General features: G+C 33.5%; 2 protein-coding genes across 3 annotated transcripts; both read left to right on the top strand.

Annotated features, from left to right (window-relative positions):
* The first annotated feature begins 551 nt into the window (after nucleotides 1-551).
* Nucleotides 552-5,701, top strand: LOC144573014 (proteinaceous RNase P 1, chloroplastic/mitochondrial-like). Of its 2 annotated transcripts, XM_078322678.1 has the most exons (8): nucleotides 552-730; nucleotides 2,032-3,017; nucleotides 3,304-3,737; nucleotides 3,840-3,929; nucleotides 4,339-4,520; nucleotides 4,795-4,915; nucleotides 5,002-5,070; nucleotides 5,260-5,701. In XM_078322678.1, exons 2-8 carry the CDS (start codon nucleotides 2,078-2,080, stop codon nucleotides 5,452-5,454), a joined length of 2,031 nt encoding a protein of 676 aa, XP_078178804.1. In that variant the 5' UTR covers nucleotides 552-730; nucleotides 2,032-2,077; the 3' UTR covers nucleotides 5,455-5,701. The 2 variants fall into 2 exon arrangements, with proteins under 2 accessions (XP_078178804.1, XP_078178803.1); XM_078322677.1 differs by lacking the exon at nucleotides 552-730 and having other exon boundaries at nucleotides 1,907-3,017.
* A 2,221-nt stretch (nucleotides 5,702-7,922) lies between these two features.
* LOC144573015 (protein STAY-GREEN LIKE, chloroplastic-like) lies at nucleotides 7,923-10,534 on the top strand. Its single transcript, XM_078322679.1, has 5 exons — nucleotides 7,923-8,314; nucleotides 8,697-8,876; nucleotides 9,428-9,595; nucleotides 9,811-9,957; nucleotides 10,242-10,534. The coding sequence occupies exons 1-5, from the start codon at nucleotides 8,162-8,164 to the stop codon at nucleotides 10,353-10,355; spliced, it is 762 nt and encodes a 253-aa protein (XP_078178805.1). The 5' UTR covers nucleotides 7,923-8,161; the 3' UTR covers nucleotides 10,356-10,534.
* Nucleotides 10,535-22,207: the final 11,673 nt, after the last annotated feature.

Here is a 22,207-nt window from a genome sequence, read left to right as displayed (position 1 = left end):
TATTAAAAATACTCTAAAATGGTTGGCTTATATTTGCTTGTAATTTGGTCAGTAAAAATAATTTGTGCTATATTTATGTGATTAGGTTTTTATGCCCCTTATGTGTTTAGGTAGGTTTTTATGTACTCTATGCCCGGTGCAGAATTACTTGCAGAGCTGTTAGAATTTATGGATATGGAACAGTTTTGTTTCTGCTTCTCAAGTCACAGCAACTATATAGATATCCCGTATGCATCTAAAAATTGTCCTCGTGAGCAGAATATCTGACCAACTTTTATGATTTGATTTTATTTGACAAATGGTCTTGTGGACATCTAGACCCAGTAGTATTACAAATCGGCAAATTCTGGGAATGGATCTAAACAAATTTAGATATAAATTTAACAGATTTTTTGAACTCGCTAGCGACATATTAACGAATTCACATCCTTCTGAGATATCTCATATTTTGCGTGATTCTTTTGGAAAATCTAAACCGTTCAAATCAGTTCTGCACAAATCTCAAGCACAAATAATACTGGCCCCGCGCTAACCCAATCCTAAACATTCTCTCCAGCTCTCCGCATAACCTAAGTCCTAATCGATCTCCTCCCTTATCTCCGTCTCTCACTCTCCTCCAAAACGGATCGCCTCTGTCCTCCGCCTCTCCTCCCAGCGCATCTCCACCGCCTCTCTCCTCCGTCTCTCTTTCTAGCTCATCTCCACCGATCGCCTCTTCTCCAGCCTCCAGGTATTGCACAGTACCCTAATTAGTCACTAAATTTTGTTGATGTAGTCACTGTCTCTGGTAATTAGTGAAATTGATATATTTTATAGCTAGTTGGTAAGATTGGATGGTTCATTGATTGAAATAAATATGATATCTCTGATAATTGGTAACAGCCAATGTGGTAGATAATTGGTAAGATTGTATGTAGATAAATATCAAATTGAAGAAGATACTGGTATTTAGGTACTGGTATTGTAAAGAGGAGAAGAAAGCGTATTGTCTGAATGTCTCATTTTTTTTATAGAATATCAAGTCTCCGTTACATTGTTTATAAAGGGAGAAAATACATATCACAAAATAACTATGCTATGCGATCTGACAAATTACATGAGCCGTAGATAAAAACAAAAATGCAGTTATTCTCCTGGAGGAATTATCATAGAACAAAATTGCACAATTAATTAATTAGTCACTGCCTTACTGTCTCAAACAACTGATTTTGAAATTGCACAATTGTATGATATCAAATGTCATCTTTATATGTAGTAGTGAGAGCTTAGGTAAACATATATAGTTAGTTTAATAATATGTGTTGTACAGTTCTCTTATTTATTAAGTTTTACATAGTAGTAATCTGTTATAATTATTTTTTAACTATTGTTGTATTCTGAGATGTTAAGATTTTTTTTTTGTTGTTAATACAGTGGCTGTTAAGACAATAGTTCTCTTATTGTTGTATTCTGATATGCACGTTGTTAAGACAGTGACTGTTAAGACATAATAGTTCTCTTATTTCCTCTGATGCCTTTGTGTATTGTGTCTTAATGCCTCTGATGTGCATGATATAATTACCCATAGTGACAGAAATTATAGCTTTGATATATTTATGCAGATACATAGTATCAATCATTTATTAGATACTTCCTTTCTTATCTTAGATATGCCTCTGATATGTACAAATTATAGTTTTGCATACAAATTATATATGAATTCTCATTTTAAAGTCTCCATATATAAGTCCGCATAAAAATCCGCATATGCAGATGTATACCGTATATGCGGTATGCGGTGGCCTTCCGCATACCGCATGAAAACCGCATTTTATAACACTGGTAGGCACCAGAAACGCAAAATATGAGATATCTCAGAGGATACGGACTTCTCTTGAATCAGTGACATGTGGGGCCCAAGACTGTGTCCCCACTTTTCAGTGAGAGCGGAGAGCCCCAAAGCATTTTCGATTTTCCCCTCTATCTCCTTCTCTCCCATCAGTACAATTCAGATAGATATGATGCAATGCAACACTCTTTCTCTTTCATCAGGTACTATTCAGTCAATGAGATAGTGCATAGCGGCAGTAAAGCTGTGATGCAGCTAACGGGGGGCACTCTCCGTGCCCTAACAATCCCTTCCCTCCACCGCCACTATATTTCCCTCCGCCTCCTCTCTTTTGCGCATTCCACCAAACACTTCTCCTCCGTTTCCATAAACCCCACTCCTAAACCCTCTTATTCAAATTTTCCAAAATCTAGTTCTCCCTCCACACGCCCCAAGCAAAAGCCTTCACCCAACTCCGGGGTTTCCTCTCATAGGCATTCTATCGAACACCCTCCGAGCAATCTCACTAAACCCCAAACCAATGAAACAAAACCCCAAAACAGACCTAAACCGTGGCAACTTAAATCAGTTCAAACCCCCTCGGGGGACACAATGAATGTTCATAGGGGTCACGCTGATGGAAAGAGGGAGTGGAGGGCCTCAGTGAAACAGAAACGCAAGGAGTACCGTGAGTCGCCTGCTGGCTTGCTCCAGCGAGGCCTTGACCAGTGCTCCAAGTACGGTGATACTGTGAGAGCCCTTGAGCTTTATGACAACGCCATTGCTGAGGGAATTCCTCTCGTTCTCCGCAACTATAACTGCCTTCTGTACCTCTGCTCCCTCCCCTCCATTGAATCTGCTGGTACCTGCAACGGAGAAGGAGATACTGGTTCTGACGTCACCTTGAAAGATGCTGAAACCAAATTTAATGATCCTGAAATTAGCAAAATGGCAATGGAGAGGGGTTTTGAGATATACCAGAGGATGTGTGCAGATCCGAATGTGGAGCCAAATGAGGCGACCTTGACTTCCATGGCCAGGCTGGCAACCATAAAGGGGGACCCAAACTTGGCATTTGATCTGGTAAAACAAATGGAGAAGAAGGGGATTCCACCTAAGTTAAGGAGCTATTGGCCGGCATTGCACGGTTTTTGTGATGCATTGGATGTAGAGATGGCCCACGAGGTGGAGACCCACATGGATACACATGGTACGTTGTTCTGTTACTTCTGTTTTTTTTTTTTTTATGCCAGTTCATTTTATACTGATAAGGATACATTAGTACTGCTTAAGATTGGTATTTAAGCTGGTAAACATAGTCATATTTTTGGAATTAGGTGATAACTAGAATACCGTATAAATTATGATAATATGCATCTACATCCTTAACATAAAAACAAGTTTGTGAACATGAAATATCAAAGAAGTACAAAAGAGACATGGTTTGCCTAAATTGTTAAATTCTCAATTTTTGCGTATATTTTGTTTACTCTCAGGTATGGTCCCGGAGGATGCTGATTTGGCAGCTCTCCTTCGTGCTAACGCCACCAAGGGGAATGCCGACCAAGTGTACCGGCTTCTACACAAGATGCGAACCTTCATCCGCCAGGTGTCAGAACCGACAGCTGAGATCATCCAATCCTGGTTTAGATCTGACGCAGCAGCTGCAGTGGGTGCTTCCAAATGGGACACTGACAAGATTAAACAAGGGGTTGCGCAAGGTGGGGGTGGCTGGCACGGGCAGGGCTGGCTCGGTACTGGCCAATGGAGGATTGAGAGAAGTTTGGTGAGTGAGAATGGGGTGTGCAAGAATTGCAGTGAGAAGTTGGTGTGTATAGACATTGAACCGTCAGAGACGGAGAATTTTGCTAGGTCATTGATGAAGTTTCCATACTTTAAGGAAAACAGAGACGAGTTTTTTCGATTTGAGGTTCGGTATATAGCTTTGATTTAGTGCTTCCTTGTAAGTGCCAACTTATATTGTAACTAATTAAGTGAGATACTCACCAGAATTGAGTTAATATTTTTATAGGCATGGCTTCGGAGAAATGGACCATTTGACGCAGTTATCGATGCAGCTAATACCGGCCTATGCAATCAAAAAGAGTTCAGTTTTTCCCAAGTAACATCTATCTTATTTTTATTTACACATTTATTCAGCCAATTATTTTTCATGTGGTTTGGTATATTTGGGTTCTTTTATGCTCTATGGAATAAGGGGTTTAGGCCTCAGTTATTCCACCATATGTAGATTAATTAGGCCGGTCTAATTAGGTGTAACTCTAAAATTAGGCCTCTAAATTTCAACCACCTCTCCAGGTGGCCTAAGAGTTAGTCCCCCGATGGGCCCACTGTCAGAGACTATCCTATTTTTTCCCCCTCTATGTTCTTTAGTTGGTACTATTTTTTAATTACTTAGGCCATGACATAACTTTAGACCTCAACCAAACATGAATAGCTTAGGCCGGACTAAGTTGGAATAACTTTCTTATTTTCTTCTACTAATATTATATATATTTTTCAATTGTAAGGTAAATTCGGTTATAAAACGAATAAGGGAACTAAGCCCTTCGAAAAAGATGCCACTAGTAATATTGCATGTGCGGCGAGTGTATGATGAGACAGCAAAACAGCCCAGGAATAGAAAAATTATTGAAAGTTGGCAAAGGGCAGGGTGTCTCTATTACACTCCTCGGGGTTCAAATGATGACTGGTATATCAATTCCTCACCTTCCTAACTTTTTCCATGAAATTTATAGTGTTAGTTTTAATACCAACATATGAAGTGGACCTTTATTGATGTAATGCTTACTTTTGATATAATATACCATTTCAACTTGACATATAATTTGTTTGAGATGTACCTTTTTCTCAAGAAATACTCTTTTTCGCACCACTTGTCGGATTTCATAAAAAAATGTATATACATAAAATAAGCTTAAAATACATTGTTGTAATTATCATTGGTAACTCTTGTCCTCTTATAGGTATTGGCTGTATGCAGCAGTTAGCAATAAAAGCTTGCTGGTCACAAATGATGAGATGAGAGACCATTTATCTCAGCTTCTCGGCCCTAGTTTCTTCCCTCGCTGGAAAGAGAAGCATCAGGTTCAAACAACTCCCACCCCCACACTTTTTTATTTTCATTAGTTTTTCCTTGGGTTTTCTAATTGAGGTTGTGCAACTTTGTATAGGTGAGAATGAAATTCTCGCACAGAGGCCCAAGTCTCCATATGCCCCCTTCATACTCCATTGTTATTCAGGTAAACATTTGCATTAATTTAGTTTGATTTTTAAATCCAGTTTATACCCAATTAATCAGACAGCCTGTAAAAAACCCAAAAGCAAAATCTAGTTTCTGTTATGGAGCCGGTACCGGCTGCTACTGTCATGACCCGTTTTGTGAGGGATAATTAAGATCACATATGGCATTTTTTAATGCAAACTTTCAGGAGTCAGAGAGTGGCAATTGGCACATACCCACAACTACTGGTGATGATTTGGAGACGCCTCGCCAGTGGATTTGTATAACCAGATACAATACTAACACTACTGTTAGTGCAACTGCTGATCGAGTTACAAGCAATACTGATGAAATGGAGGGACCCGCTCCACCGATTCGTAAGCAGAGACAGATCGGGTTGTAACCTCGCAGCAATTTAGGCCTTTAGAGCACCGTCTCCTTTTATTGATAGTTTGATACGGATCTGTATTTGGATCCTTTAATTTTTCATTGGGTATGGATCCAGGATCCTACTTGATACCTATCAATGAGCAAATCTATTTATTTTTGTTTTTTAACCTTCAACTTCTATTTAATTTATTTTTGTTTTTTAACCTTTATTTTGTAATTCATCCGCACAAAATTACATGATATGTGCCAGTTTCAGACTATACCGGTGTGTGGGACCCAGACCCACTCATTAAATGTCTTCTACCAGCAATTTTTAATCGAATTCTTCAATTGTGTCCACGTCTTAGATGAAATGCCACTGTCAATTTTGCAATAATATGAAAATTAGACTTCTCTTTTTATATGGCAAATTTAAGTGAACGAGTGCAGAGAGCAACTGAAAATTAATAAGTTGGGAAATGCAAAGCTCTTTCTTGCTTCGTCTAAAACTTTGCGATTTTCATATATCGTTATAGAATTGAAAAATACAAGTAAAAAAGAATTCGTACAGTTATGATCAATCCTGGCTGTATACCTGTCTTACCTTCTCGTCTGCTACTGAAACATCAGGATCCGATCTGAACCGTCCGAATGTGATGGACGGTCCAGAGACCACTCAGCGCTGCGGCTTTGCTTGTTCAAATTTTACAATTTTTTCTAATACGGCGACTAGATTTCTAGCTCTTGTCGGTTATACATTATCTGTGGCAGGTACAGACCGTCACCGAGTGCACCGATTCACCGGCGCCTGGGACCCACGCATTTTGTCTAGTAGCCTAGCCAGTTTTTGTTCAATTCTACTACCGTATGTCTGTATCCACGAAAATATGACACGTCACACCGTGAATTTTGCAGTAAATGAAAAATGTACAAGTCCAAGAAATTCTTTTATCGGAAATAAATATGTTGTTATTCCAAGAGAATAATAGAAATCTGATATTCCCAAATCGTTCAAAAAAATTTATGCGCGAATCTCAACAAAGTAATATTTTACGCACAAATCTCAAGAAAGATCAACGGTTTAGACCTAATAACAGGTTGTTGTTATTCTTTAGGGTGCATTTGGATTGAGCTGGAATAGCGCTAATTCAGAAATAGCTGCTATTTTTAGCATGTTATTCTCACCATTTCACGTTTGGGTGAAAAATAAAATATTATTTTCAACACAAGGAATAGCTCGGGTTAGCTGCTATTCTGCTATTTCATTGAAATGTTGGATTAGCAGCTATTCCGAATTTAGAGTTAGTGAGCTTAGAGGTGCTATCGGGTCGGGTCGGTTCCGGATACTATTATATTTGGACCCGTATCCTAAAAGTGTTCGGGTCCAAATTTCGATACATACACTTATATGTTTCAATTTGGGTCGGGTTTGGATCCGGGTACCTATCTACCTGTAGATATTTCGGGTCCAGTCTTTCGGTTCCGGGTAGATATATATCCATAACTTGTTTGTAGATTATCGGGTTCGGTTCAAATACGGGGCGGTTTCGAATCCGGAGCGGGTATATGTCACAAAAAAATCAGAAGAATGGAGAGAAAATAACTTTTGAAAAAAATTTTTTGAAGAAGAGATATAATTTTTAAAAAGTAAAATATTAGAGATGACGATTTCATTTTCTATGGTTCAAAAAATCTATGAATGAAATACTAATAATTTGTAGAAATGACATATCAATGAGAGCAATAAATTTCCATTATTATGCAGAGGATATTAAGGCAAATATTGAAGGATATATCCATAGTAATAAATTTTATTTAAAAAATTAATGCGACTGTTATAGAAGGAATAAATTTGACATCCATATATGTGTATAAACATAACGAATATGTCACTACATTCTATTTTCTCATATTCAAAAAAGCATTAGGCTCACCACGGTTTATGTAAAAATTAATATGCAAAATTATATTTTTATATATTAATAGTTATTAATATATATTTTATCAAGTATTTATACGGGTATCGGGTCGGATTCGGTTATGGGTCTGATAATTAAATAAAACCATATCCTATTCATTACAGTATCGGTTTCAGTTCGGATCCGAATCGGATATTAAATTATTAATTTTGTAACCATACCCATAATTTAACCGATTATATTTTTTAAATCATACCCTATCTAAATTAATTGAATCCGGGTCAGATCCAGTTCAGTTCCGGATCAAATCCGGATAATCAGGTAAAAGTAGCACATCTAAGTGAGCTATTATTTGTTTATTCAAAAGCACCCTAAGAATAACAGCAGATTTATTTCCCTTTTTTTGGGCTTTACAAATTGTTTCGGTTTATCTACGTTTGGTCACTTTTTCAGGTTGTCTTGGCAACGAGGGCCCACTTATCTCATTATCCTTCATTTTAATACCATCCAATAGAGGCATGCCACCTGTCCTAACTCTTCCTCTATCAGAATTCATTTCTGGCCTATGCCTTTCAAGCCACAAAAAATGATTAGACAAATAGGAAAAAAAGAAAGGGGTCAAAAGAAAATTCAAAAAAATTCTCAATCTCTATTGCGTTCCACACACCTCTCTCTGACTACCTCCAACCGCCACGTCTGTGCAAGAACCCGAGGCCATAGGTTGAGGTTGTCGTATGAGAGGAGGTGGCGCATGAGCATGCAACGAGGCCATGAGAGATGAGATTTGGATTTTAATTGAGAGAAAGAGAGAGTAATGGTGTAATGGCCTGTAAGAATGCATTCAACGGGTTCTCTTTTAGTGTAGCTACTTCTTCTTCCTCTTCTTCAGTAGTTGGTAGGAGGAGAAAGGGATGCATCTCTGTTAAACCTCTCATGGCCATGAATTATGACGGGAGAGACTTCTATCAATCTCTGGTACCTAATTAACACATTTGTTCCTTGACTTGAATTTCATGCTAAGTTTTTATTGGCCTCGTCTTAGTTCTTAAATTATGCAATTTCACCTGAAGAATGTCGATTACAGGAGAAGAATTGTGGGCTGGAATATATATGTATATAGGTTCTACTTGCTCAAATTAGACCCAATATGTATATGCTAACTACAAATAATAAAATTCTTGGACTAAAACGAAAAGAAACTTCTTAATTTGTTCCTGTTATTGTATGGATTGTTGAAAAATGCAACAAAAAGAAGACACAAATAAAATGTAGGTCTATATATTACTTGATTCGGTTTTTTTTTCATTTTTATTTCAAGCACCATAGATTAATTTTAACAATCATTACAAAATATCAGGCAGCAAGGCTGTTGGGAACCCCGACAACATTTGAAGCATCAAAGCTGAAAGTAGAATTTAATGGGGAAGAGGTCAATAAAAAACCCTTCTGTACCGGTCCTCGAGCTTACACTCTCACACACTGTGACTGGACTGCCAATTTAACACTAGCTGTGTCAAATTCTATTAGCAGTGAACAGGTACATATCTATTTTTTTTGTAATTCATTGCATAAATTTATCCAAAATTTTGGGGAATATGATTGATTGGATTCAATTCGGGTCACACTCTTGGCCAAATCACCATCTCCATAAAACTATAAGTTCTACTCACAGAGTTAAAACCATATTAAATGGATCAGTCTTCTATCTGTGATGTTTTATTAACTACTCATGTCCAATTCTTTCACAAATTCATCGTGAATTAGTTGAAGTTGGATCAATGCAAGACTAGTTGTACTCAGGAAGAATAGATGGCGTACTTGTACAGTGGTACCGATTTGGTACCTATTCACTTCTGTCGTTGGTTTTGAGCATTAGTGACTTCACTATTTTCACGAAACCCAAATTAAAAAATTATATATCATTTTGGATCAGTACATGACTGGTTCCGTGCTGTAGTTGTACAGAGCAGTGGTATCTATTTTCTCTCTTTTGCCTTAGAATGTGCCAATAAGCAACAACATTGATAGGTACATATGGTGTGAAAACTTTTATCTATTTCTCATCATTATTTTTTTTCATAATTCTAGTTGCAGAGTTGGAGAACAACATTGCAGAGAGATGATGTGGTGGCTGAGTGGAAGAAAATGAATGAGGAAATGTCATTGCATGTGCATTGTTATGTCAGTGGCGCAAATTTATTGCAAGATCTAGCTGCTGGTGTTAGATATTTTGTCTTCACAAAAGAGCTACCCTTGGTATGTTAACAGGTTCAACAATTATATTATCTATCATTTAAATAAGTTGTGTATCAAAACGAACTTGAAAACTGATAAGTGGTTTATATAATTAGCAATTCAATTTTATCAATGGCAATACAATTTTTCCAATATATGATTATCAATATATCCCTTCTCTTAAATATAAACCCTTTTCCAAATCCATCATACATTATGTGCTTTGTATCTAGTAGGTTCTGAAAGCTGTGATATATGGAGATGCAGCACTTTTTAAAGAACATCCCGAGTTGATGGATTCCAAGGTTTTTGTGTATTTCCATTCTAATTCAAAGAAATACAACCGGATCGAATGCTGGGGACCACTTAAAGAGGCCACCAAGGTATGAAACAGATCCTTCTTAAAACCAAGAAGATTTTCTTTGGGTAATGGCACCAAGTTTTCTCAAGATTTTTTATTATTCTGGTAAAAGTCTCCACAAAACTTTACTTCTGAAAATTATTAGGAAAACTTAGATTTGTAACAGTCAACTCAATGGTAGATTGTACGTAGTGAAGTTAACATTTTTTTTTTGTACTGACCAAAAAGATAAAAGATAAAAGTAAATTTTCATTGAAATTTAAGAATATTGAAAAATAATTGCTGCCGCCTTGTTTGTTTGAACAGAGAACACTAGATGACCGATCCGACGGCTTACAACGGGGGATCACAGAAAAGGTTAAAAAAATTGTTATTCCTGGAACAATACTTACTGCTGCGTTGGTTACCCTTCTCCTATGAAATTTACAAATTTACACTGACAATATATATTGGTGTAAGTAGCATTTACTTCGGAGAAGAAATTTATACAGTCCATTCTTTGATTTAATGTAATTTATTTATAGATGGGCTTGTATTTCAATTGTTACTTTTCTGTTACGAATTGTACATGGAATTATTAAATTACAAATTGAACAAATTTGTTCTGAAGTATATTTGTATTGTTCTTTTCTACCTTTTCTTATCTGAAAGAAGTGCCAATGTTATGACAGAATGTAATTTATTTATAGCTAGACTTGTACATCTCATGCTAAAAAATTAAATAGATAAAAGCCTCAAGTTTTTGTAATTTGGCAATGGGCATCAGAATTCGCTCTTAAGACATTTTTGTACTATATCATTTCATTTAAATGTATCATATTTAAATGATGAACGGCATATTTATCATTTTGTTTTACATTTAGATACTTGATGATGTATATGATGAAAGAGGAGGATTCAAGTCAAATGCCTCTGTTTTCGTGCTTCTCTCCACTTTTTAATTTTGTAATAATAAAAATTCTAAAATGTGTATGTTAAAACTAAAATTGTTAGATTTGATCTATATTATCCTCTATAATGCACATAAAAAATTATCAATTTTCAATGGAGGTTTTATATGAATCAATAAGTTGAAAAATCAATATTTAAAATATTTTTGCAACTTTTAATACTAACTAAAACAAAATCCAATTTAAAGTTATTTTAGTTTAAAAACAGAATGAAAAAAATAAAGATATTTGAACTTAAAAATATTTAAAACTATTTTATAAAATAGACAATCCATTATGTAATCATATCATATCAGAGGTGTGCATGTGTGTTTCTCGGCATTTGTTATGTATTTTTTTTCTCTCTCATTTAGAGTTTCTCGTTTTTCTACATTTATTTATGTTTCCTAGGTACATTTGATCCTAAAATCAAGGGACTTTTTGAAAGACGTCAATCATGCTTCCAATTAAAAATGAAATCTTACTAAATTATAGGATAGTGGCAAATTGGCAAATGGCAATCATGTTCTAGAATAAATTTCATGGCTACCAATCCCAACGGTGACTAGAAACAAAAAATAAACTAGGAATGTCATTTGGGATTGTGACCTAGTAAAAGGACAAATAGTTTGTAGTTTAATCCAAAATTATTTGAAAACAGAACCGGAAATTTTTCTGGCGTTGAGATTTGTGTCAATATTTTGTGTTATTAAAGCTTCTATGGTTATTCAATTTCTTTTATATGGGCTTTTACTGATTTAGAGAAGTGGTCACCAATAAAAATAAATAAAATTTTAGCACAACGCTGGTAATTTGCAATGTTTAAATAATTTATTGGAAGCTATAATATAATTTACACAGTTCATAAAGTACCATCCGCAATTATAATAATTATGTCACCTCTTTTTTTATTTATTTGTCTCTAAATTTCTTCATTTCTTCATATTTGCAGACAATTTTCAAACAACGACAGTAATCTAATCTCAGCACAAAATATAAATTTAAATAAAAATTGGTCAAATTCCGAGTAAAAATCACAGCCAAATTATATGTTTATTTCAAGCGTGTCACCTTTTCACGTTTAGGTGTGGTTCAAGACAATTTTTGGAGCAAAATTTGAAGATTTTCCCTCTTAAAATATTGTTTGTTTAAACATTTCTTTTTTTTATTTTCTTATTTACATAGTAAATTGGTGAGAGGAAGATAGTTGCAATGAATAATGGGATGAAATACGAACTAAGTAAATTTGGAAACATGTTCTAAGCATACCTACTTTTGACGAATAATCAGAGCAATATACACAACATATTGGATCTCTCTCCTTTATTTTTTCCTTTTCTTTTTTTTTCAAATTTTTTTTTATTGAAATACACCCGATCCAGATTCCTCAAGCTAGTCAATTGTCAAATGTTAATGTGGCCAATAATATATATTTTTCGTGCTGAATATGATGGTTAATTTTAGAGTATCCATAGCATTTTACTTTAAAATATATAAAATATCATGTAAGCACTATAATTTTGAAAATGAATGGAATCAATTGAACCCCATTGTCTCCCCCTGCCTCAAGCTCTCACGAGCAGGGATGGAGGATTTTAAGCAGAGTCGCAAAATTTTAGAATGAGGTTAACTCAATAATTATTTTGAATATGTAGTATATTTTATAATATTTTTCTAAGAAAAAATATAGAAATTAAAAAAAAAATAGGATGAGATGTAATTATATAAAAAAATAATCTTATGTATTTATAATTTCTTCTAAAAAAAGCATAAAATTAGAAGAATATTTTTGAAATTTTTTCCACCACTGCTCGTGAGGATATGAATCTAATTTTACTGAGCTACTATAGCCTCTCTCTCCCTCTTTTTTTTTTTTTTTTTTTCATTATTTGGATTCTCCCTTAATTTTGCTAGGTCTTAATGCAAAGTTTTGAATAATACCTTAAATAATGTATAGGTGAACCAGAACGTCTCTAGCAATTATAATGCAAAGTTCTTCTCATTGTAGTCCCAGGGTCAAAAGACGAAAACAATTATCTTTCAAAAATAACAATTTCAATAAAAAAATTATGTCAATAACGACCAAATATTTTATATGATGATAATAAGTTAATCACAATCAATTTGCAAAAAAAAAAAAATTCAAAGTAAATTGTTATTAAAATAGTGATTCCTTTATAAAAAAATATTAAAAATTAATAATGTCAGATAAATACCATGTTATATGTATAATGTCAGATAAAATAGCAAAATTCGAAAATAATTTAAAGAGGTATAAAAAAAATTAAAATATATTACAGATATATTGTGAATATTATAATGCAAAGGACCGTTTTGAAAATCGTTCACTATTTATAAAATTCATGATAGTTGAATAAATTGAAAATCGTCCATTTTAAAATTAAGCAGTTCAAAAGTTTCTAATCATATTTCAAATTGAACTGTTTAAAGTACAAACGGTTAGATTACAATTTTTTTTTTTTTTTTTTTTTGACAATGAGATTATAAAATATATATTTCCAAATTATAAGAATCACAGTTTGATCCAATATGCCCATATACGTATGAGTTATGACTATAACTATCCAATTAAATTAATTCCATACTAAAAAAAAAGGAGTCAATCAAGCAAATCTTAAGCCTACTACTTGTACCTTTTTCAGGTACTATTACTACATGTGAGTTGTGACCCAAACAATAAAAAGTGCCCCCTCAAATATATTATTGGTACCCCCAATTAAGGGATGCTTTAAAACCTTTTTATTGTTTAATTATACTATGTAGAGCTAGTGCTAAAAAAAGTTATAAAATCACATGATAATTGATAAAGATCATGCAGTTGTCAATCATCATTGCATGCACAATATATCCGTTGTGCAACGGTTCTATGTTTGCTTTGCACATACTCCCCGCCGCAGCAATTTAAACTTTTTCACATAGTTTCTATGATGAAAAGAAATGTTTCACTTATTCCATTTTTGTTTGGTTATCTGTGACACCTTCAATGTGGCAATCTGTGTGGTAATTTTATGTAATAATCATAGTGACAAATGAATTATCCGGGTTCAGTTCGGCAAGATGAAAAATTCATGATTCGGGAATAATTCGGATATAATTCGGGAATGATTTGGAATTATCTGAACCAAATATCTCAGTCCTACGAGGAAGCAAAATACAAAAACAAAAACAAACAAAAAATTCAGGGAAAAATTCAAGAAAAATTTGCGAATAATTCGTAAAATTGAAGAAAAGTTTGTAAAATTCGCGAATTATTCGGGAATAATTCAGTCAAAGTTCGGTCAACTAAGTAATTCGACGTTTGGTTCGTCATCACCAAAACAACAAATTATTCACAAATTTTGTGAGTATGGTATACTCAGGATGCAAAATATCATAATTAACGTCTTTAAAAAAACGTTATATTTTTTTTAATATTGATTTGTCTACGAGACAAACTTTCAACTGTTGAAAAGTATATATTTCAGAATACAAACAAAAAATGAATTAATGTCTAAGTAAAAGTATATAAAAGAAAGATTGATTCTTTTGTTTTTGCACCTTAAAAATATTATAAAACTCTCTAATGATGCTTAAAGAAACCGGAAATTCATCTAATATTGCTTTCAGAGTTTCAGCTCTCGTAAATCACATAAAATTCACTAATTTTAATTTTATGGAATAAATAGTTCAGAAAGGTGTATTAAATATCAAAAAGTAAACATAGTCGTTTCTAGTATCAGAAAGGTGTAATATTTGAAAAATAAATTTCAATTGAAAAGAATAAAAGAATAAAAGATTAACAATCAATACAATACTATGCATTGACCTTTGCCACTTCTTCATTGGCCATCTATATTTTCTCTTTCTTCTCTCCCTCCTACCACTTTCTATTCCTTTTTTGAATATTTCAAGAGAGAGAGAGGAGAGAGAGAAGATCATATTCTCTCTTCCTTCCATTCTTCATCTCCTTAGAGAGAGAGAGAGAGAGAGAGAGAGAGAGAGAGAATGGGTACATGTGGAAGCAAATGCTGCTTTGATTCTCCAATTCCTTCAATCTCTGACCCAGAGAGCCCCCATGAGAAGACTGTTATCTCCTCTGATTCTCCTCTCACCACACCTCCTCCTCCCAAGGGCCCTTTTTCAGAAATCCCCAAAAATCATTCCAAATTTCAAATACACCCCTGTCCCCCTATCCCCTCTTCCTCTTCCTCTTCTTCCACCATCTCTACTAGCACTATCACCACCTCTAATGCCACCACCAGCTATTCCTCCTCTTATTCCACTGACATTTCCTCTGATTCTCGACCAAACCATTCCAATTCGACATATCGACCACCAAAGAAAAAATCATTTTCGAACGATTTTTTGTTGTCATGTGTTGAGAATTCAAACATAGTGATCCTTGATCCAATCAAAGGGATTAAAGAAAAACCAGTACAACCAGAGGTTCTAATTACACCATCACAATATCTGTCTAGTACCACAAGGGGTGGTACAGCCTCTTCACTAAGGCACCGCACAAACACAAGCATAAGAATCAACCAATCAAGCAACGCCAAGCGAGCACGATCTGTGTCACCAGCGAGTCGGACCGGGCGCAAGGTTATCAAACCCGACCCAGTTTCATGGAACCCGATAAGTTCAAACTTTACTAGACCAAGAACTGCGGAGCATCAATCGCCTCAATGGAGACCGGTAAACTCGCAAAGAGGAGCACTAAATGCCTTAACGGGTCCAGTCTCAAGACCCGGTACCGCAACTAAGAGGGATCAGAAGAGAGCAACAATGGAGAAAGAGGTAAAAGAAAGACTAATTATAGATGATGGAGAGGTGGTATCTATAGAGAGAGCAAAAACACCACCACCTCTTGTAGAGGATTTGAATAACCCTCTGATAGCCATGGATTGCTTTATTTTTCTATAATAAGTAAGGTGTGATTATTTTTCATTATAGGGTGTTAATTTGTAGTTTACAATTATAGTGTATGATATAGTTTGTTTAGGTTGAAACATAAGATTGTTTATGTTTTGCTTGGTATTTCATGACCAAATATTTGTTGGTCAATTAGAGAGAAATTAAAGAGATGTCTTCTTTGATCTGTATCTAATTATTTATTTAATCTTTTGAAATATTATTTGTTAGGATATCTTATTTTTAGGATTGTTAATTATATTTGTAAATTAGACAGGCAGACACGCTTTGCATTTTTTTAATTTGTAGATTATTAGTTTATTTAATTGGACATGAAACACGTACAGTTATTTATTCCCTTCCAGAAACATTAAATCTCCACGCAAAAGGCTGGGCTACATTTCTAATTTCCTTGAAAAAGCAAAATCATCCATCCCCAAAATTTAGATTGGTGCTTGAAGAACCGATTTTTTTAATCATAACATTAAAAAAATATTAAATCGATAGCATCATTTTTACAAAATGTTCAAAACTAATTAGGTCACAATATAAATCATTACAGCCGAAGGACTAGAGTCAAATCCAGTATGATTGGGCTCATTAAATTGCTAGTGAACGGTTCATTAGCATAATGCTGTATATCATTACGCACTAGCTCTGAGCCTCTGATATGAATTTTATTTGAAGCATCTTTCTCACCAACCCACACCCACCGAACCGAGTTTGGATCCTCTGTATTACCTCCTCCCGATCATAATTCAAACAAAATCGAGCCCAAAGCTGCAATGCACAAAGCCTCTCTTAAGAGTTAAGATTCATGGTAATATATAACAAACGGACCCGATTCAAACTCAAAGAATGAGGTAACTTAGGTGATATGAATCCCCATAAATCATAATGAAATTGAGGGAATATAATTCCACGTGGGGGACCTGATCTGATGGATAATGGGAGACAAGTTAGTTTACCAGTATAACCATTAACCAGTCTCTTCTTCGATCTTGGCCGTTCAGAAATAAAGCTTTTATATTCGTTACTCAAGTCAAGGCCAACAAAATATGATGGCGTCCAGAAATCTTTTCCATTCTGGTAGTGTCAGAAATAAAGGAAATGCACTTGTTCATGATATTCCTTTAATACGAATGTTACCTGTGGAAATAACAATTGTATATAAAAGTCATATTATATTCTTCTACGAAGGTGGAAAAATATGTAGCAAAATAGCAAATTGTCTTTTATTAATTGTGTGCTTTTCTTTGATATTCATTCTGATTTTTCTTTGATTTTTTACTAATGTTTTTGAAAGATTTTTGCGGCAAAAACTCTGTGGCTGGGCCTAAAGTGGATTGAATTGGATGAACATGTGGGTCAATAGTATATTGCATGAGTTCACATTTGTTGCCATAATAACAAAAAGCAAGACGTTTGATTTCAATTCGTAACATAACAATTATTGCAGTTGAGATGCAACAAATCCTCCATAATAATTACATCAACATTTCCAGAGCAAAAGCTGAAAGATTACCCAATTAATTTCAAAATCACAATTTCTTGATCAACGTCTCTAACTACTGTGCTTCAGTAGCCAGATTTTCATCTTGATCACTACTATGGTCTATGGGACGCATCTTATGTTAATCTCTCTTGCTGTCAATCGATCATTTGGGTGGTAAACCAGCAAACCTTTTAGTAAGTCGGTCAGAGAAACCCTCAATTGGTGTACTACTGTACAATATCTCGCATGCATATCCTGTTAATTTATTCATTTCAAAATAAATCACAATTGAAGGAATGATATTTAATTGTTATACGAGATAACATTATATATCATAAGGCAAGAAAACTTAAAAGTGATGGAGTTTTTATCTTTTGAAATTAGTGGCCTTTAAAACTTGACTCCAATCTTAGCTATAGGACTATAGGACCAAATTTTATACAATTTTACCATAATTTTATTTTACATAAGAGGTTGTTAAATGTGTACACGGAATCTGGATACACTCAAAGCAAAATGTAGTTAATGTGCAATTTTATTACACTACACACAAGTAACTTTAACTTTTGCAGCTAGGCCCTTTTGGTTTTGAGAATTTACAAGGAAGAATGTATAGAAATAGGAAAACATAAACCAAACCTTCAGTATGCCCAACCGTTTGACAGATTCCATATCCTCATATCCTCATATCCTCGGCCGACACAACAGATTGCGGCCCGTTCAATTTTAATTTTCCCCTTTCTCAGAGCCCAAGGACTGTACAATGTCAAATCAATTTGCATTAAAAGTAAAAACTATGAAAAATGATGTATTATGAGAAAGATCACCTTGTATGGTGAATCATGTGTCTGGTTATGGGGCCAACACACAATCATAAGTCCATCCAAGCCCTGTCCAAGTTCAAGAAATTTAGGATTCTTCTTTGTTTACTCCAATATCTTATACAAAATATTTAATTACTTTCAAAATTTTGACTAGACCAATTGCAGTGTTACTCTGTATGGTAGAAGGTAGAATAATTTTTTTCAATAAAAAGGAGAGCCATTTTTAATACTTCAATATACAGACAATACTGTTGTCCAATCGTATTTACCTTTCTGTTATATGTATACATTACAATTTTACAAGTGCAGTCAGATATTTTAAAATAAATAAAAGAAAAGAACATAACTAAAAAGGAGACAGTAGCCGTATCATTACATTTTTGAAGAGATTAAAAAAAAAGAAGGAACGATTGATGGTCCTTTTGTTATACTGATACATCATTTTTTTTTAAACCCAATCGTTTCTTATCAATGTAGTTACCAATATGCAACTAAAACATAAAAGAAAAATTTTCCCAAGAAAAAAAATGTATCATCCCTAAACTTAAACAAGTTCAACAACTTATTTTATTTTCAGATTTTAGTAAAATCCCATGTCCCATGTAAAATAAGTTCAACAACTTATTTTATTTCCAAATTAAATCTCCTGAAATTATTTTGCATATCGTATATTAGCATATATATATATATATATATATATATGTATAGTCAAATTTATATCTCATAAAGTGAACGTTGAACTTTGGAAAACTTAGCATATTAATAGTCATTTTTTTATTTAACAGAATGTAACATAATTATATCTGTATATATGCAACGTATTAATTTATCAAATGTTCAGAATACCGAAGCTTTAAATACTTTTGATATTTCAGTTTATTCTAAAAAAGAAAATCAATATGAGTGCCAAAAGAATTTTGTTATGAATTTTGGAAAGAGATGAGTAAGGAGAGCCATACATATATAACAGATGAGGAAGGAGTGGGAGGGAAGGAGAGAGAGGTAAAAAGTGGGACCACAAAGAGTATTTTGTTAAGAATTTTGAAAGAAAAGTATTTTGTTTTATGTTTTTTTTTTTTTTTAAAACACTATGTAAATTTCTCCGTCTTAGTTACTTCATACATGATTCTTGCTTTAATTTTAGGACAAGTGTTGTTTAATTTGTGACACCTTTTACAAATTCAAAAGCATTTTTTTATACTGAAAAATAATTCATTTCATCATAAATTTACTTACATTTACATTATATTCTTAAATGAATATTTTCACCATTTGATACAGTATAATGGTACTATGCATATACATATTGGTTTGTACTATGAATTAATATCTCAATTATCAAAATATGTTCTTGTATATCAAATTTCATTTTATTTTTTATTTTTAATATGTAAAAAATAACTTGATCTAAATATTATAGATCATTCAAAAGTACTATTTTTCCACATGTCTCAAAAAATATAAAACAAATTATAAAAAAAATATAAATTTTAGTATGCAAGTTCATTTTCATATGAAAATCATATTTAACGGTTTGAATCAACTATTTAAATTTTGAAAATAGAAATATTGATTCATAGTACATACTAATATGTGTTATGCATAATATAATAGCCTCACTCCTTTTGCTGCTACAACGGTGTAGTGATTAATAATAACTAAACTATAAATTATTAACATTTGCATTCATCATCATATATATGATTAACGAGTTTTAAAATTTATTCTTGAAATCATTTGAGAATATTCTGCTAGGTCGCAAGTATATGATACTATGTTTATGTCGAATTATATTGTTCTTGATTTGAAATTTCAGAGGTGCATTTGCAAATTTATTGTGGTACCTTAAAACGTATAAATTAGGAATTATGTGATTAATATATTACATATTGATGTTTTTTTCTAAATATTATGTTATTGCTAATAGCTTACAAATTTTGTGGTACGAAAATCACATGTTAAAAGAGATAGTAAAGTGTAATGCTGCCAATTTTTTTGAAAACAAGTGCTTACTTCTTGTATCATACCATCAAATAAATCAAGATGTAGTTATATCATAATTAATAAATCCAATTATTCAATTTTTTATATTTGGTACCTTTATTTTAAAATAAATTTGTAAAATTCATAAAACTGTACATGCAAAAGTTTTACATTTTTATTAGAGGCAATTTCATATATATCCCTCAAAAGTTTCAATATTACATATTTATCCCTCCAAAATCAATAGTTACATATTTATCCTTGAAAATAATACAAACCTGCATATTTGTCCAATCTAACTCTATAACATACCAAAAATCTTCAAAAATAATTATTTTCTAAAACTTTAAAAAAAAAATTATAGTATTAATTAATAATACTCTCCTCTCTAAGGCGCCAAACCTTCTGCCTCTCTCTTCAAACGAAGATGGAAAATTAAAGTAGCAGGGGGGGCGGGGCGATAAATCGACAAACAAATAAATCTAAACCTTAGTTGAAGTGCCAAAAATATACAAACCTTGACAGGCGATGCCTCTTGTGAGTCCCCCATGAGATGATTTCTCTTGCAAAGCGGTAAATGCAAGAGAAATAGAGAGAGTCCGCGGGAGAGACTTGAATAGAGAGCTAGCGAGAGAACACTAAGTGATAATTAAAGCTCGCGAGAGAGAGAGAGAGAGCGAGCAAGCGAGAGCTAGAGAAGAGGATACGCTCAAAGGAGAGAGAGAGTGAGCAAGGGAGAGAAGTGACAGATGGAGAAAGAAGCAAGAGCGCACAGTCTTGATCAAGAAAATGAGAGCGCGCGAGTGGGATAGAGAAATAAAAGAGAGGGGACTTGCGGGCTCGAACTGAACCAGTACCCGACAAACCATAACAAATATAAAACAAGAGAAATTGCGACATTTACTGTTACTAATCTGATCGATTTGGTTCAGTCCGGGCTTGAACCGAACCGGATCCTGACAGACCATAAATAACAAGTTAGAATTTGGAACAAGGTTTGCACCTCCAGTTATTCAGAAAAAAGATTTGTCTCATTCTTCGTTTGGATCAAAATGCTGACAAGATTGGGAACAAAACCAATGGAGACATCCATTTCAAAGGATAATTGTGAAGGAATTTGAAAAGGAAAAGCTTGATTTAAAGGACCATTTTATAGAGTGATGTTTCATTTCTTATATCACTTTACACATTTTGGTATGATTTATTCTTGTGATGGTAATACTATGGCATAATTCAACTTAGACTGTGTAGTCAATCCACACTTAATCTAGTGATTTGATTTAACTTGGAAAGTTTGTGCATCTGTTTAAACTTTAAACTGGATCATAATTCAAAAGAAAAACTCGAACTAAACATAAGAAATCAGTCGTATGTACTGGAAAGAGATAATAAGTGGCAGAACCGCAAAAGTAATGGAGGCAGATTTCCTTAATTTCGTTAGTGTTTTTTGCCCTGTGCGTCACATACAAATTATTTTTAATAAAAAGGAGAGTCATTTTTAACACTTCAAAATACATTCAATACTGTTGCACAATTAATTGTATTTCCTTTTCTCTTATATGATTACATTATTACAAGTGCATTCAAAATATTTTAAAATAAAAGAAACAAAGAACATAACTAAAAAAGAGACACTAGCCGTACCATTACATTTTGAAGAGATTAAAAAAACAACCGATTAATGGCTCTTTTGTTATACTGATACATCATTTTGTTTAACGCAATCGTTTCTTTCCAATGTAGTTACGAAATTCAACCAAAAAAAAGTTATATCATCCCTAAATCCTAACTCACAGACTAGTAAAGAATGGAATAAACCTGCTAAAATTATAGATAACTGACAGCTGCTATGGCACAAGTATTGGCATCCAGAGCCCTTTTTTATGCGTTAAGAAAAAATGAGCATAGTGTCATATTATAATAATACAACTTAAGTTAAATTAAGTTTATTTGATAAGTTTAATGAGTTAAATTTAATAAAAATATTAAATTATTTATATAATTTCGATTAATGGACCGCATATTATTATTTACAAACACTGGTTCCGAGTTGTATTTTTTTGTGATTACACAGTCCATAGAGCCTGTCCTGAGTCCAAATTTGGAAGGAGTTTAATCTGACAAAGCAGG

The sequence above is a fragment of the Carex rostrata genome, chromosome 21 (assembly GCF_964058835.1).
Source record: "Carex rostrata chromosome 21, lpCarRost1.2, whole genome shotgun sequence".
In the NCBI taxonomy this organism is placed as follows: Eukaryota; Viridiplantae; Streptophyta; class Magnoliopsida; order Poales; family Cyperaceae; genus Carex; species Carex rostrata.
Note: the sequence above shows the minus strand (reverse complement) of the source record. Positions and strands in the feature narration are given on the sequence as shown.